Source organism: Gymnogyps californianus, chromosome 19 (genome assembly GCF_018139145.2).
Source record: "Gymnogyps californianus isolate 813 chromosome 19, ASM1813914v2, whole genome shotgun sequence".
Lineage (NCBI taxonomy): Eukaryota > Metazoa > Chordata > Aves > Accipitriformes > Cathartidae > Gymnogyps > Gymnogyps californianus.
The window spans coordinates 1,497,041-1,512,794 of NC_059489.1; the positions used below are offsets into that span (position 1 = coordinate 1,497,041).

Genomic DNA, 15,754 nt, shown 5'->3' on the forward strand with positions numbered 1-15,754 from the left:
CCCCGCCGCGCTCCCATTGGCGGCGGCAGCGGTGGTGGGCGGGGCGGCGGCGGCGACACGTGTGCCGGCACCAGGAAGTGGTGGCGGGGCCGCGGCGGGGAGCGCCGGGCGGTGAGCGGGGACGGGGCTCCGGGGGCTCCGGGGGCTCCGGGGGCTCGGGGCTCCGGGGGCTCGGGTGGTGTACCGCAGCAGCAGCCGCCCTGGGGCCCAGCTTGGCGGCTGTAGGGTCTGGGGGTGCAGGGCGCCGGCATCAGGGCTGAGGTACTCGCGGTAGGGTTTAGGCGGGGGGCCCGGTGGGGTGTTGGGGTCCCCCCCCTCCTTGGGGTACGGGGAGACTCGGGGTGCTGGAGGGCGCGGGCTGCAGGAGGGGGGGGTCTCCCTTTCCCCGTGGGCCGGGCAGACTGGGGGGGGGGGTCTGACCCGGGCACCCACCCCGCAGGGTTTGGCAGGAGCCCTGGGGCAAGGCCGGGGGCCCGGGAGGGCCTTCGAGGAGGGAAGAAGGCAATAGTGTGCGTATGTCTTATATATTCATATACAAATGTATAAATACATGTGTATTTTGATATATTTACATACAAATGTATAAATACATGTGTATTTTGATATATTTATATGTCTGTATTTATACACGTGCGTGTATTTTCTTAGCAGTGCTGCTCCCTGGGCCGGTGTGCGGAGCACGGTGTGCTCGGGTAGCCCTCCCCTGGCCCTCGGCAGCCCCTCGGGCGCAGCCCTGAGCCGTGGTTTGGTGCCCCGTCCCAGGACTCGTTCCCCTTTTTGCTTGGTCCTGGGGTGCCAGTGGCTCAGCGGCGTGGGGAGCCGGGTGCTGCGAGGGCGTTCGCCTTCAGTGCGAGTAAAACCGGTTTTCGGCACAAAAAAAGTGCCACCAAGAAGTGGGACGTGATGCACGTGCCTGGGAAGTGCCTGGGGATGTGGGACGAAGCGTCCCCTCGCTCGGCGAGGTTCAAGCACCATTTCTTCCTGTTTCTCCGGAGCTGCTCTGCCCTGGTGCTGGCTCGGGGGGCTGAGCCCAAAACCGGCATGGGGTTGTGCACCAGACGGGATGTGGTGCATCCCGTCCCTCCTTGGTCCCTCCTGCTCCTCTGAGCTCAGATTAAATTGCAAAGCTTTACTTAAGGGGAAGAGAGAAGCTTAGAGGGGCGTTGCAGGGAGGATGGTTAAGCTCGCTCTGTCCCCTTTGGTGAGGAGGGATTTGGGGTGCTCCCCTGTTAACCAGGGAGGAGTTTGGGGGTTATTCTCGGCCTTTAAACACCAGGCGCTTTTCCTGACGCACCTCATCTCTCCTAGGTCAGCATGATCCCAGGGCACGGGCCAGTGATCCAGTCGGTGCTGGGAACCTTCCTCACGTGGGGGCTGACGGCGGCTGGCTCGGCACTGGTGTTCGTGTTTTCCAGCGGGCAGGTGGGTGCTGGGATCACGTCCTCCGTCCCCAGGAGGTGAATGGGGTCCGGATGGAGCTGCTGGATGGAGGGCTGCAGTGTGCTCACGGGTGGGTTTGGCTGCCTCGTCCCAAGCGTGAGGAACTTGACATTGGCCCTGGGAGGTCCTGGGGCAGGAGGAGGAAAAATCCAGCTCATTTCTCTCCTGTGTGTCAACACAGAAGAGGAGAAGGAAATCAAATTCCTGACCCCGGGCTGTGGTATGTGCTATAGCGCAGCTCACGGTGTTCAGGAGATGGGGCAGAGCCGCAGGCAGGGCTCTGTGTTTGGAACAGCAGGTTCTCCTCCTGTAACCTGGTTTTGCTGCCACATCTGCAGTGCAGGATTCGGGTCAGCCCGTTCTCAGAAGCTGCCGATCTTCAAGTCATCTTGCATTCCAAAATTAGAGGCCCCCCTTGTTGTTGTGTTCAAAATTGCCTGGATGGATTTATTATTTATGCCTCTCTCTTGTGATGATTTATTCAGGAGTTTGTTGCAAAGTGAGATTCCCTTTGCAGCAGCACGTTGGTTTTCTTCCTGGGGGAGGCTGATGTGCTGAAGAAGAAAAACTGCACTGGGAGTGAAGTGGGCAGGATACGTGCTGGGTTACTGGAAGAGTAATGGCTTTGTTTATAGCAGCCTGTTACTAGAGGAATCAAAATCTTCAAGGCGGGGAAATGCAGGGCAGCATGCACAGATGGGCAGGAGAGTTTCTGGTTTACTTTTCCCCATCCTTTGGCGCGGGCACTGGATGGGCCAAGCCCAGTCCGGGCAGCGTTGGTGGGTTGAGGGAGCCAGGATGCACTGTAGGCTCTTGCTGATGGTGGGGTGCCGTCACCCCAGGATGGTGGGCTCCTCTGCGTGAGAAGCACGGTTTTTTCCTCAAAGCACAGAAATCACTTGGGTTGCAGAAATGGGGAGAAGAAAGTTATCTCAGTGCGGCAGCGGTGCAGCTGGCTTCCCCGCTCTGCGCACTTTGTGGCGTGGTTGCACTCCGCTGCTTCTGCCAGGAGTAAATGGCGTGTTTTGTGTTTGGTTTTGTTGCAGAGGCGGATCCTAGATGGGAGCTTAGGCTTCGCCGCGGGGGTAAGTACAGCATCCTTCTGCTCCTCGTCTCTGCCTGTCTTCTCCTGCCGACACCTCTGAAGCCCCGCCACGCTCCGTTTGGTTGCCTGCTCACGTTAGTGTTGCTTGGATAATTGCCTGAGGTGCAGGTGGGGCAGGGAAGAGCACGGTGCGGCGCTGGTCATGTCTTGTCGTGTCTCGGTGCCTCTTTGGTGAGGGTGGATGTGGCACGAGGCGAGTCACGAGGACATCAAGCTGCCCATGCTGCTTTTGGCTCTCTCGAGTTAAACTCTCCTCATTTCCTTGGGCTTCTGAATCACTCCTCCTGGAGCACTCGTGTGAAGAAGATGGGCAGGAGAGCCCTTGTCCTGGAGGCTAATGTGCATAGCTTGCTTTGTGCTTCTTGCTTTCCTGCAGAGCATGGGTGCCTTAAGCCCTTGGGAGAAGGGGGACTAGAGGCACTGCAGCTCTACATCAAGGGTGCACACTAAATGTGAAGCTTATTGCATCCTTCTTGAAGGAAGACATGAAACTGTGTGGCTTGAAATTGTGTTGGGGCTTGTGAACGTAGACCTTGTCCCGCTGCCCAGCTGCTGGGGTGATGGGGAGCAGGTGGAGGCTCATTCAGACTTGTTAAATCACATTTATTTTCCTTCAGGTGCTGGAGTGTGCCTGAGAGCCTGGGGGATGTGCTCTGGGTGGAAGGTGCATCTTCCCAGGGCGTGTGGCAGAATGCGCCGGGGCAGAGGGCTCTGCCAGGTCCCGCTCGCTGTGTCCCGGCAGAGCAGCTGGCACCTGGAGCGTGGGCGATGCTGCCAGGTTTCAGGGTGAACCACGAGCCCGGCAGCACGGGTGATCTGTCCTGCAGCATGCAGTAACGCCGCTCGTGCCGAGGCTGTGTGTGGAGCGGGGCTCCTTCCTCCCTGTGCACCCCCAGAAGCTGCGCCGCCGCTAATCAAGGTGCAATTTGACTGTTTGCAGCTCTGAAGATCGCAGGTCTTCTGCTGTTCCCAATGCCTGAAGCAAACCCAGCTGCACCGAGCAAGAGCCTGCCGTGGTGGGTGACGTGAAATGCTACAAAGCTCGGTTTGCTCCCTAGCAAGCTTTCCTGGAACGTGCCTGCGACCTGCTAGTGATGTGAATAATTCAACTGGTCTGTTGTAGCGGATTCTTGGGCCATCATTTATAAATGAATCACTTGCGTTAGGAATTGCCCATTCTGGAGCTTTCCTCTGTGGTTTGATGTCTGAGCTGTTTTTCTCTGGAAGACACACCCTCATCGCTGCAAGCCAAGTCGGAGCCACTTCTGTGGTGTCGGGGAGATGCTGCTGGGGACGGCGTGGGCTGGGCTGTCCCCTCGCTGTGGCATCGCTGTCTCCCTAAGCAACCGGCACGACCGTCCTGCAGCTGGGGAGGTACTGGGGCACAGCAGGGTGTTTGCCCTGGCCGAGGGCTGGCTCGGGTGCTGCCCCGGCACGGCATGGTGTTGTCCTTCCCGCAGCCACCGTGTCACCCTGCCAGGAGCACTGAGTCATCCCTGTGCAGCAGAGGTGTGGCTCGGCTGGTGAAGCAGAAGTCCTGCAAACATTTGCTTTTCCCCCAGCTTCTTTCAATTTGCTGTGCTCGGAGCGGGAAAGGGGAATTTTTTTCTGGGGTTGCTGCAGTGGCTGGAGGGGAACGTCAGCGCAGAAACCTGCGGTGACAGGGTCGCGCTGGCAGAAGGTGCTTGCCACATAAACCACCCACGAGCTGCAATTTGTGAAGGTTTCTAGGTCACGTTTGTGGGCTTCAGCTGCCAAAGCAGGTGCTGGTTGGGGTGAGCTGCCTGTGTCACCCAGAGTCACCGCAGCCCTGCCCTGATGCTGCATGGCCAGATCGGCTCTTTTGGAGGAAGATACCAGAGATCCACAGGTGATTGTGCCATGATTGCTTCTAGGGCCGCTGGGCTCGCTGGGAGCAGGTCCTTGCTGGTGTGGTCGAGTGTTTGGGTGGCAGTGATGTGGCAAAAACACCAGAGGTTGGAACTTTTATCTTCCTTTTTGGTCAGTTTGCTCAGATGTGCCCTTAGCTCTGTCTTGTGTCTGACGAGGGGCTGGCATATCCCCCCATTTGGCAGGCTGGCTTTGTGTAGGGGGAAAAAGCAGGACATGGAGCAGCCGGTTTTGAAACCTATTTGTACTGTTTTCTCTTCTTCCCTTTAAGAAGTGTTTCTTCAGGCAGCGACGTTGCTCTGATCATGGACTACTACTTCTGCTCTAAGGGATTTCTGTTGAAAACACCGTGTCTTTGATGTAGATCTCTTGCAGATATGGACAGGCTGTTTCTCTGAGCACTGGGATAGAGGCGCAGAACTTCCTCTTTATCTGCACTCTGAAATCTGGGCTGCTGGGTTTAGTTAAACTTCCTCTGTGCTCTGTCAGAGCCAGCAAACCTCCTTTTCCTGCGCTTTCAGAGGCAGGTTGTCGCTTCAAATCTTGCTGTTTTGGTGCTTTGCTCAGGATCCCCGATAATTGTCTGGGTTCCAGGGAGTGTGCGTGGTGCTTCTCTGAGACCAGGATCGCTGGTGAAACAGGATATAATGGATAGTTCTCTCTCCTGTGGTAACCGTTTGCCTGCTTGTCTTCTGCGAGCTCGCAAAGCAAAATAAAACCAGAATTAATTAAAAACTTCTCTACCACTGCTGATCCAGGAGGAGGACATGGGACAGGGATGTCCGAGTGACCTTGAGGAGCACGGTCTGGCATGCAGACTGTTAGTTTGGGATCCAGAAAATTGTGGCTTGGTGCTGCCTTCGCTGCAGATGTGCCGTCTGATCTGGGCGAAGCCAGTGTGAGCTTGGGCACGTGGGCAAGCTGCCGTGCTCCGAGCTGGGGAGAGCTGCCTGCGTGTGCCGGGAGCATCCCGACTGCGAAGCGAAATCCCCTTTCGGCATGGCTCAAGCTGACCACGTCTGATGGCACAAGTGTCATCTCGGGTGAAGGGGACCTGCACGGCTGGTTGCTGCGGCGCGGAGGAGCTCAGCTTCTTCCAGCCCGGTACCTCTGCTCGGGTGTCTGACCATTTAGCTTCCCTCTGCCTCAGTTCCCTTTCTGGAAATCGCAGATAATAGAGGGTTTTGTATGCAAAAGCCTCCAAGGTGGTATGTTTCCATGGAGACAAGGCTTCGCTTGCTTGGGCATCTGATGTGGAATTCTGGCTTTTGTCTTAAATCTTGATATTCTTAAATAAGGCCTTTTTTTTAAGATGTTCTCTGTTATCTCTGTGTTATCCTGGAGGTGCTGTGCTCTCAGACATCGTAAACGCTATATAAACACTTGCAGTCCTCCTTCCCTGCAGCCTCGCATGGCTATTCCTCTTACTGGGTCACAGTTTGAGTTCTTCTGTCCCAGGTGAAGCAGAAAATCATAAAGACACGCTCTTTAAACTGCACCAGGCATGTCTGGTATCGAATATTCCCTTTCAGTGCTGCTTAAAACAGCATCGGTAATTTACACGGGTCTACTGAGGCCGGTTCTTGCTGTTGGAGCCTAATGAAGTCAAGCTAAAAAGTTTGGCAGGGAAAGAGTCCTGCCAGTCTCTCACTTTCCACTTTTCTTTCCTGTCCTGCCAAGGCGATCTTCGCTCGTAAGCGGCTTGCGTTTTCTGATCCACACGCCGTTAACGTGGCTGTTTCCCTTGAAGCTGCCGTTCTCATCTCGATGATCGTGCAGGAGTGCAATGAGACGTTGCCGCTTGCAGCTGATGAGATGAGGGCTTTAATTTTAACGCAGCGGTGTGATACCAGGCTTGGATGTGCAGGGGCTTCCCCCTTGCCCTGGGGTCCAGCAGGACCAGCTGCAGTTGGGGACGAAGATCATTGCCCTGTTTATTCTTTATTTGCAGAAAAAAAGCTCCTGCGCGGCTCTGAAGCTGTGTGGGCTGAGCTGGGGTGGTGCTGGCTCCACGGTCCGGGTGGGGAGGAGTGTTGGCACCGCCAGCATTTGGGAGAGCCCGGACCGGGCACCCACATCGAGTCCCTGCCTGGAAGGAGATGCTGGTGCCCAGTGGTCAGTCATGGAGACCCATCAAGCCCTGGGAGGGGTGTTGGGGCCCGGTGTGGCTATAAATCCTGCTGCCTGGCATGTTTCGAGGGTTTCCCATCAGCGTGAGGACACAGACCTGGGTTCAGTCATTTTCTGTAGCACGAGGCAGTCGGGTTTTGAGTCCAGATTTTGTCTCCAGTTATGCTGATGTATCCCAGGGAAGGGTTCAGGCTCCCCGGAACCCAGGGATACTTTAGATATGCAGCTGCCTTCTGCATGCTTTCTTCTCCCCCATCAACCGCAGCTTGCTTTCCCAAGAGCTGGTGGATTTATGGCGTTGTTGCCTCTTGGCTCTGGAGCACGAAGTCTCTTTGTGAAAATGTCCAAATCCAGTTTAGCAGGAGGCATGTGTCCCAGTGCCAGCGAGCCGGTGCGCTGGGGGTCCCCAGCTCCCCATCTTGGCTGGGCTGAGCGGGGCTGGCGCGAGGGGAAGGCTTTGTGCAGAGAATTGTACCCTCTGCCAAAGTGGCTTTGTGTTTTATTGATCTGAGGAGAGCCCAGGCAGGCTTTTTCTTTTATTCCTGCTTTTGACACCAGCTTGCTTGGTGACGTTGATGGGGTTTGGTTCCTGTCCCTGGCTGGACAATTACAAATGTTTGAAATAGTGTGTGGTTTTTTTTTTTGTTTTTTTGTTACTTAAATCAGGTTGCTGGCTGAAATCCTCACCCTTTTGTTAGTTCATGAGCATCTTCTGATAAGGGGTGCTGCTGAACCAGAGGGGTAAGTGCCGGCTCTGATGCTGAACAGGGTGGGCAGGAGCTGGTAGGCAGGAGCTAGCACCCTTGAGCGGGACCTTGGCTGCTCCCAGGCAAGCCCGTGTCCCTAAACCCACACCTGAGCTCAGAGATGGGCTGAGGGGAGGCACGGGGACGTTGTCACTTCTGCTGGCTGCCGCAGGGCAGTGAATTCCAGCTCCCCCACCAAGTGGGCTCAAGGGGTTTCTCTGCCTAAAAGGGTGTAGGAATAAACAGCTTTTCCTTCCCAAGCAAGTGAAGGTGGTTGGTGCAGCCCAGCAGTTTGCTGCTTCAGCTGCTGAGGCTGGGGTGGCTTAAAGCTCTGTCATCGTCTTCCCCCGGAGCCCGTGTACAGCGAAGCTGGTGGGAGCTCTGTTGCTGACTTCGGTGGTGACAGGATCTGGAGGCTGAGCAGTGTCAGGCCTCTGTTTTCCATGGGGAAATGATATCTTAACATAAAATGACAATATAATTCTGCAAAGCCTTTCCCTGTTGCTTGTGTTTCCATGTTGGGGTATGTGGTTGTTTTTTAAAGGAGGTGGCATTTGAAATATGAAGTTTGACAGCCATGGTTAAGCCTGACATGACAGCCTGCTTTCTTCTTACTCATAGTGAGCTGAGATTTACACAATTCCTCAGGGACTGGTGTCTACAGCAATAGGCATCTCGTTCCTTCGTTAAAAGTGATTTAAAATGTAATAGTTCGTTACGTACTTCTCTTCCACGGGCGAATACTTGTGCTGTGAGAACAAGCTGAGCAGCATCTCTTCTGAGCATCCTGCAAACGGGACTTCGTGGGGTGCTTGGGGGGGTTGCTGGATGGAGAAGTGGGGTCACCTTTCCTCGCAGCATCCCTCCCGCTGCTGTCTCCAGGCTCCCTTTGCTCGTTCCCGCTGGATCCTGATCCTGCACCCCTTTTCTCTGTTGAAAGCTCCCATTTGACGTGCTTCCCTGCTCGCAGGCAGGGCTGGGAGAGAGCTCGGAGCATCACCTTGTCCACCCCGAGGCACCGCGGACCCTGTCTGCCCATGGCAGGGCAGCGGGTGCCACCGCTTCTCTGCCCTTGCTGGTACAGAACCTTTCCCAAAGCCTAACACAGATCTCAATGTGATTTTTAAGCCCATCTGTGCTTTCCTCGCTGACTTGCTTCCTCCCGCTGTGTGATGGGACCGGTCCCCAGGGCTGGTCACAGCTGAGCTCCCGCGGAGCTGAACGGCTGCAGGGAGAGAAACTGGGGCCAAGGCTGCTGCTGACGGCATTGCGCTGGGCTGATGACTTTTTAATTAACCCAGCCCAGTATGTGAGGCAGCAGAGGAGAGGAAGAGATAAGGTGATAAAATGCATGTTAATATTATGTTCTTTAGTATAAGCTTGTGAAACTGGTGCCTTGCTTGGCTTTCTGTTCTCTACACTGGGTAACACCCTGAGCAACCAGCTCTGAGCAGGACTGGATTGGAGATCCCCACAAGTTCTGTTTTTCTGTGGTCTTTTGGGTAGCTGTTCCTTCTCCCTCCCTGCTAAGCAGCAAGCAAGGAAAAAAGCACTCTGCTACTGGAAAGGTTTATTTTCCTGGTGCAAATTGTATTGGTTAAACACTGTGGTAGGACTTTGGCAGCGCTGGTCTGTGCCGGGAGCTGGTGTGTTGCTGTTTGGGAAGGGAACTTGTTCTCCTCCCAGCCTGGGCCCTCTGGCTGGGATGCTGGGGCAGGAGCAGCCCAAGCGTTGGTCTGTGCAGAAGCAGAGGAGTTGCAAAGCCCTTGTGCTGCGGTTGCCTTGGTCTGGGGTAGTGAGGTGGGGACCTTGGCAGCTGAACCGCAGCAGGCTTAAATCTGCGTAGTAAAGCCATGGCGTGCCCTCAGCTAGCTTGGAGGTGGCTCTTTGGCTCCAGGCGTTATCCAATATTTATTCTTTTTCTGCATGAGATCAAGGCTGTGTTTCCTTCCTCCCCTGCCTGCTCTGTGGAGAAGCCCAGAGCTGGGTGCAGGAAGGATTTGGTTCGCCCTGGCTTTGGCTGGGGCGCGGTGGCCGGCAGGGTCGTGGACCCACTCCTGTCGCTGCAAAACACCCGAGGGGAGGGCTGTTTTCCTGCTCCCACTCTGCCGCGTTCCTGTTTGAAGGGCTGTTGTGGCTGTGCTAATCCCACAGAAAATCACCCTAACGAGCTCGTGTCGTTTGTCTGCTGCCTTGGACTTTTGAGCTGAGGAAAAACATTGTGGTAAAAATGGGGGAAAAACCTCACTTCTCCATACTTTGGTGATTTGTTCCGTGGGGAAGCGGGTTTTGATAGCTCTGCGGATTGCAACGCCATGCAGCTCGTGGGGGCGAACACAGGGATTTCCTTGGCTGGAGGGTGGGCTGCTGGCAGAGGTGCCGGCGGCGCTGCCGTGCCGCTGCCCGTGTCAGATCCTCGCAGCATCGGTGCCTACGCGGTTCTCACCGCTCCCCTTCTGTCTCCCAGGTCATGCTGGCCGCTTCCTACTGGTCCCTCCTGGCCCCAGCTATCGACATGGCCGAGGAGTCCGGCAGCTTCGGAGCCTTCGCTTTCTTCCCGGTGGCCGTGGGCTTTGCTCTGGGAGCAGCTTTCGTGTACTTCGCTGACCTGCTCATCCCGGCGCTGGTAAGTAGGCGTTCCTGGGCTGGGGGGCTTCTGCTCTTCCTTCGGCTCTACCTTGACAGAAGCCGGATACGGATTGGTTTCTATCACAAATTTAATGAAACCGTGTTTTCTTCGAGACCCTGGGTGGCTCTGCCAGTGCTGAATGCAGCTTTAGGCTGTCTGCGCTCTTTTTTTGATTCCTTTTGGTTTTTTCCCTTCGCACTTCTGTTTTTGTTCTTTTCACTGGCAACACTTCGCAAACAGTTGAGGTGTGACCTTCTGTTTCAGCCCAGGGGTTTAATTTGCAGAGCTGCCAACCCTCTAAGCATTTCAAAATTGAATGAACCATCCTACCGTCGAAGAGTATTATTAAAAAAAAAAATAAATCAGAAGCTGTTGAATTTTTACAGCTGAAAACACAAAAAGGCTTAGTCAGTAAAGATATCTTTAAAAAGCTCTTTGGAAGTATTTGAATTTTTTATTTATTTTAGTGGAAGGGGGGATTATCTGTGGTTATGAGTAAGGAGTGTGAGGCTTTCCATTTGAAGAGTGGTACAGCTGGTTACCCCGGGGTCCAGGGGAGCCCACGGCATCAGCCTTCCCTGTTCCTTCGCTTTTTGACCCTCTCGTAGCAGGTACAGTCAAACGCACCCTCAGCTATGAAGAAAATGGCTTGATATTACGGTGTGTTGATTCCAGTGCAAATGGATGCATTAGAGTAAAGAACAAATAAATGAAACGACAGCGGTGTCAGACGGCTGAAAGCCTGGACCCTCTCCGCGCTCTCTGCGTGCTTGTGTCCTGGCTTTTCTCGGGGCTCCCAAACCCTTTGCAGGATGCAGCGGTGGGGTGGGGGCTGCCGTCGGGCAGCTGGAGCCCTTGGAAGCCGTTTGCCATCAAACCCTGCTTTTTTTTCTTCTGTTCTTGGTAACCCGAGGTCTCTTGCCTGCGTTGGCCATTGCAATGATCGCCCTTGTTACAAGGTGCTGGACGGGGCCCGGGATGTATTTGATCAGCTGCCTGAAGCTGATGTTTCCCAACAGGGTAGATAAACAGTTGCACCACAAAACCCGCTTCCTGATGGCTGCCGTTCTTCTCCGCTGCATTTTGAAATGGGAGCGTGTGGAGGGAGAAGAGCGTCAGGAGGGTGAAATTCTTGCGTTGCAAAGAGCAGGATGGAGTGGTGAGAAGGGTGGCCAGCGTGCATGGTGGTGAGGGTAACAGTCTTGTAGGGAGCAGCGCAATATATATAAAAAAATATACAATTATATCTTGCTTTCAATCCAGTTCACATACCGATGGGAGAGGAGCTGTTGCCTCCTCTGGCTCGACACAGCTCTTTGCACCGTGCGGGAGAGCACGTGCCACCGCACACTTGTCCCACGGGACTTCTGGTAGCTGGTGCGTGTGCTAACGCTGAGCTCGAAGAGGGTTTACACCCCACGGCTAATGCTGCTGCCTGTGTTCCCTGCCCAGAGGCAGCAGTGATGGCTCCTGGGGCTGGTCAGAGACTCTGCAGTGGGCAGGGGATGGGACTTTTGGGATGCTTTAGGAAGAGACAGGGTACCCAGAGACTTGGCGAAGTTACGAGGGATGCCGTGGAAGGAGCACGGGTAGAGGTTAAAGCTGAACATGTCGAAATGAAAAATCGGCAAGTGCCCGGTCAGTCCTGAGCCGTCTTTGGGCTGTGCTGGCAGGGGAATTTGGCTCAAGGTGCATGTGCCTTCACTTGGAGCCCAGACTTCTCTCTCAGGAGCTAGTGCTGCTCAGACAAGGGTTAAGCCATTGCCCTTCACTTCCAGCAAGTCTTGCTTCTTTCTAAATCAGTTAAAATCTCAAAGTTCGTTTTTTTTTTTGCCCCCCCGCCCCTTGAAGTCGGACGGGGAAGGGATGCTGGTGAGACCATGGGGCACACTGTCCCTGGGAGGGCAGGACGAGGGATCTGTTTTTAGCAGGCTGCTCTTTGCACAGAGCGCTCGCTCTCTGCCTGGCACTCCTCTGTAATTGGTTTGCTGGATAGCAACAGGTAGTAAAAGCTTTTAATGACTCCTTATCACCCCAGCTCTGCTCCCCGGGAAGGGAGGAAGGCTTTGCTCCTGCTGCAGCCCCACCGGGAGCTGGGTGGCTCCAGTGGTACCCAGGTGTTTGCTCAACGGCAGAACTGGGGCTGGTGGGAGGGTTAAACCTCCAAGACAAACTGGTTAATGATGCTGAGCAGCTGTAGTCATTAAATTCCTTACAAAAGACAGATCTACTCTATTACATCTTTATCTTTCGCCGTTTTCCTGTGTGAAGCCTTTAACATGTTTGTTCATCCTTTAGCTGAGTTTATGGAGGAGGAGATGCCGGCCTGGGAGTGCTTGGCTCGGCGGGTGGAGGACAGCAAGCCACAATGGGCATTGGGGCATGCTTGGAGAGCGAGACCATTGCAGAAACCGACCTCAGGAATCTTAAAAAAGGGGCTCTCCCTTATTTTGGCAACCGTCTCCTTGCATGCCGTGTTCAGCCAAAGTGTGTCTTTACCAGCTGAGCTGCTTTCGGCGGCTGGGGAGGCGGCAACAGAGCTGGTTCTGCAGCAGGATGTTGCTATAGTTTCTGGAATATCTTAAACCACTAACGAACGTCCTGTCTGCCTCTTCCCTCCCTGGCCCCGGTGATGCTGCAACAGGTTTCTCTCCTTCTTTCGCTCTAGTTTAACCTTACGGCTGCTTTTTAAATAAGAACTTGGCTTTCAACTGGTATTTGAGGAGGCTTCTGGATGGAGAGGGGCAGGTGAGGGGGGGTGCATGAGATGCTATTGCCCTTACTAAAAAGGGTTGGGGCTGAGGGTCTTCGATGCCAAGACCCAAAGCCTTTGAGGGAGAGCTTACTTAAAAATACTGCTCAGCGCAGTAGGTCCCTGATAGCTGAGTAGCTATTTTGGGTCTACTGTAACACGTAAGATTGTTGGAATTAAGTATTATTATTCTCATCCTTCAAATCTGTCTTGCAGCTCTGCTGACTTGGCTGGGTTTTGTTCAGAGTGTCATGTTTTATTGGGTTTCCGTGATGGGTTTCTTGCTCTGGCCTCCCTTTTCCCAGAGGAATCCCACAAGAATCCAGAGGATGCATCCAGCCCTGAGTCCAGTTTTCAGATAGTCCCTGGCTGCTTTTGCTCCTGAATTTTCACATGCACGTGTGTTGCCTTTGTCTTCGAGCTGCCAGATCCCCAAGACCACTCGGGCAGTGCTGCAGGCTGTTGGAGTTCCCATGCGTGTTCCTGTGCCCACACGGATGGGCTTTAGGTGGGATCCTGGGTCTGGGCGCAGCGGAGCGCCCGTGTTGAAGCTGTGGCTTCCAGGAGCTCCCTCGCTCCTGCCTCTTCCAGATCACTGCCCTTAAATGCTTCTCGAGCAAGCAGGAATTCACAGACGTGATGCTGGTGGGATTGGGAAGGTGGCATGAGGAGGGAAGAAGAGAAAGCAAGCTGGCCGTAGCGGGAGATAATAAACCCCTCACGGGCTGCTTGTCAGCTCAGCCATACCTGCCTGGCCACGTGCATGCGTGCTTCTATTAACCGCCTTATTCTTTCCATTCCCCAGCTGCATGACGTCCTCTCGGCTCCATGATCGTTACGCTAAATAGGATAATGAGGCTTAATCAGCTTCATCTCCTCTACCTTGAGGCTTCATTTTGCTCAGAAACATCTGTCTGCATACAGAAAGCAGCTCGCTCTCTCCCAGTCGTGGTGGGTGTAGGTCTGCAGCCAGAGCCGAGCTCGGTCCAGGACCCAGATGGGTGCTGTGGCATGCAGGGTCTGGAGCAGCCCCAGGGTCTCCCCTGGAAGAGCTGATCGGCGTTCAAGGGGGAGGGAGAGGAGGGCAGATGTTGCAGGAGAACCAGGAGTTAATATATAATCCAGGGAGAGAGCTGATGGCCATTACTCAGTTATAACTAGGAGCCTGCCAATACTTCTCATGTAAAAGATGACCGGGGACGGGAGGATGGGGAGCCAGGGCTGTAATTCTGTCCTGGAAATACCATCTCAATTGGCTTTTTAAATTTTTTTTTTTCATGTCAGCTAGATACAGGGTTTGTTAGGTTTTTTTTGGACTACAGAGTAAATCAATAAAGCTGCATGTGACGGGTGGACCATTCCTTAGATTTAAAACAAATAGTAACTTAAAGTGCCTTTTAAAAGCCTTTCATCTGGGTTGGTGTGTGCTCTGTGAGTGCCAGCACTGGGCCATCGTGCTGCAGGAAGGACCAGCGTGGCCGAAACCCCTTCCCAGGGATCCAGGGCTTGTGTTTCATACACGTTCTGAAATATTTTGGGCTGTGGTTTGCAGCTACATAACGGTTTTCATGAGCAGTCTGAGGATCTTCACGTGGGATGGATGAGAGTGGAGCGGGTGCGTGGATGTTCGTAGTAGGAGGCTGGATCCCGTTAACCCTCTCAAAACGTAATTGTGTTGTGCTCCTGCTCTTTTCTATTTTTGCAAATGGAGGCTTTTTTGGAATATAGTCTGGGATTGGGCATTTTGCACAGTGAATTTTAGGCTATTTTTGGCGAGCACCCTTGGGAAAGATTTGAGAACTTGATAAACAGATATCCGAGGGATACTCTCCCATTTAATACCGCTGATGTCTGTTGTTTGGCTCAGAATGTGCCTCGAGGATCTGTATTTTGCTTTCTAAATCTGTGCCAGTCACGTATCGGGGGAAAGCTGAGAATAGTGCGTGGACGGTGAAGCTGCAGGAGCGGGAGGAGAGACCATCACACGCGCTCCAGGAGTAGTTGCATGTTATTTAAAGTTGCAGTTTCTTTCTCAGGGCTAAACTACAGCTGGCTTAGACCATGAGAAGCATCTTTTTGGGGGGCCACTGGGTAGTAAGTCCTAGCACGTACCTGGCGTACCGGGGTAATTGCATGAGCACCGTGAGTGCGGTTTGAGGATGTTGGTGATCCTCCCGGCTCGGTGCCGGCAGCGTATGTGCTTCTACCTGGTGAAGATGGAAGCTTTTAATGCTGCTCTCCCTTCTGATTTGCATGGAGCTGGATTTGATGGGTTAATTATTTCATGAGGCAGTAAAAATGTGCTGGGTCTCGTCGCTGGTGTTAATTTATAATCGGAATAAAGGTTTCTCTTATGCAATTTGCTAATTCCTCCGAGACATGCCCACCACAAGTTCCCATTCTTAATGTGCTTTTTCCGGTTCATCTGTGACTCCTAGAAAGTTAATTAGCTGCACATCCTCATTACCGTAGTAGGTAGAGGTTTTTTTCGATTCGAGCATTAACCAGGAGACATGCCTGTGTGTGGGGCATGTGTATTTTCTGGCTTATTAAATTTTTGAGCGTGGGACTGAAACACTGTCCAGAGCAGCCTGGGGACCCAGGCGCGGTGGCGTGGGTGGCATCTCACCGAACTCAGCCTGGCACCTGCATGTCTTGGGCCACATAATCTTGCGTAAATGATCAAATAAAGGGGTTCCAGTGAGGTGGTTTTGGTGGTCTGGGGCCTGCAAAGTGACTCAATCCTTTTTTACATGCAGACTGTGTTCAGTTTCTCCTGGTCTGTGCTCCTGGCAGCCCTGCCTGCTGGCTCCCGCTGCCTACAAAGCCTTCCCGTATCTTGGCATCGCCCTCCCGGCGAGAGCTGAGCTGGCGTGGGGATGCCTGGATGCAGAAAGTGGGAACGAAGCCGACACGCGAATGCACGATTGCGAAGCGGTGTCTGCGCCGTGCTCATGCTGCCCTGAGCTAGGGGCTTAGTCCCCCTCAAAGCGGGGGCGATGCAGCCCCTCGGGAGCCAGACGGCCCCGCTGCCGTCGCTGCGCTTCCGTGCCCCTCGTCAG

General features: G+C 54.0%; 1 protein-coding gene across 2 annotated transcripts in view; it reads left to right on the forward strand.

The window, feature by feature from the left end:
- Nucleotides 1-239: 239 nt before the first annotated feature.
- SLC39A11 (solute carrier family 39 member 11) overlaps nt 240-15,754 on the forward strand; it is a 97,752-nt gene continuing 82,237 nt past the window's right edge. For both annotated transcript variants that reach the window (XM_050908412.1, XM_050908413.1), the window contains exons 1-4: nt 240-261; nt 1,309-1,422; nt 2,487-2,525; nt 9,779-9,937. In XM_050908412.1, the coding sequence (XP_050764369.1) occupies nt 1,315-1,422; nt 2,487-2,525; nt 9,779-9,937 (306 nt within the window). In that variant the 5' untranslated portion in view covers nt 240-261; nt 1,309-1,314. The remainder of the gene's footprint in view (nt 262-1,308; nt 1,423-2,486; nt 2,526-9,778; nt 9,938-15,754) is intronic.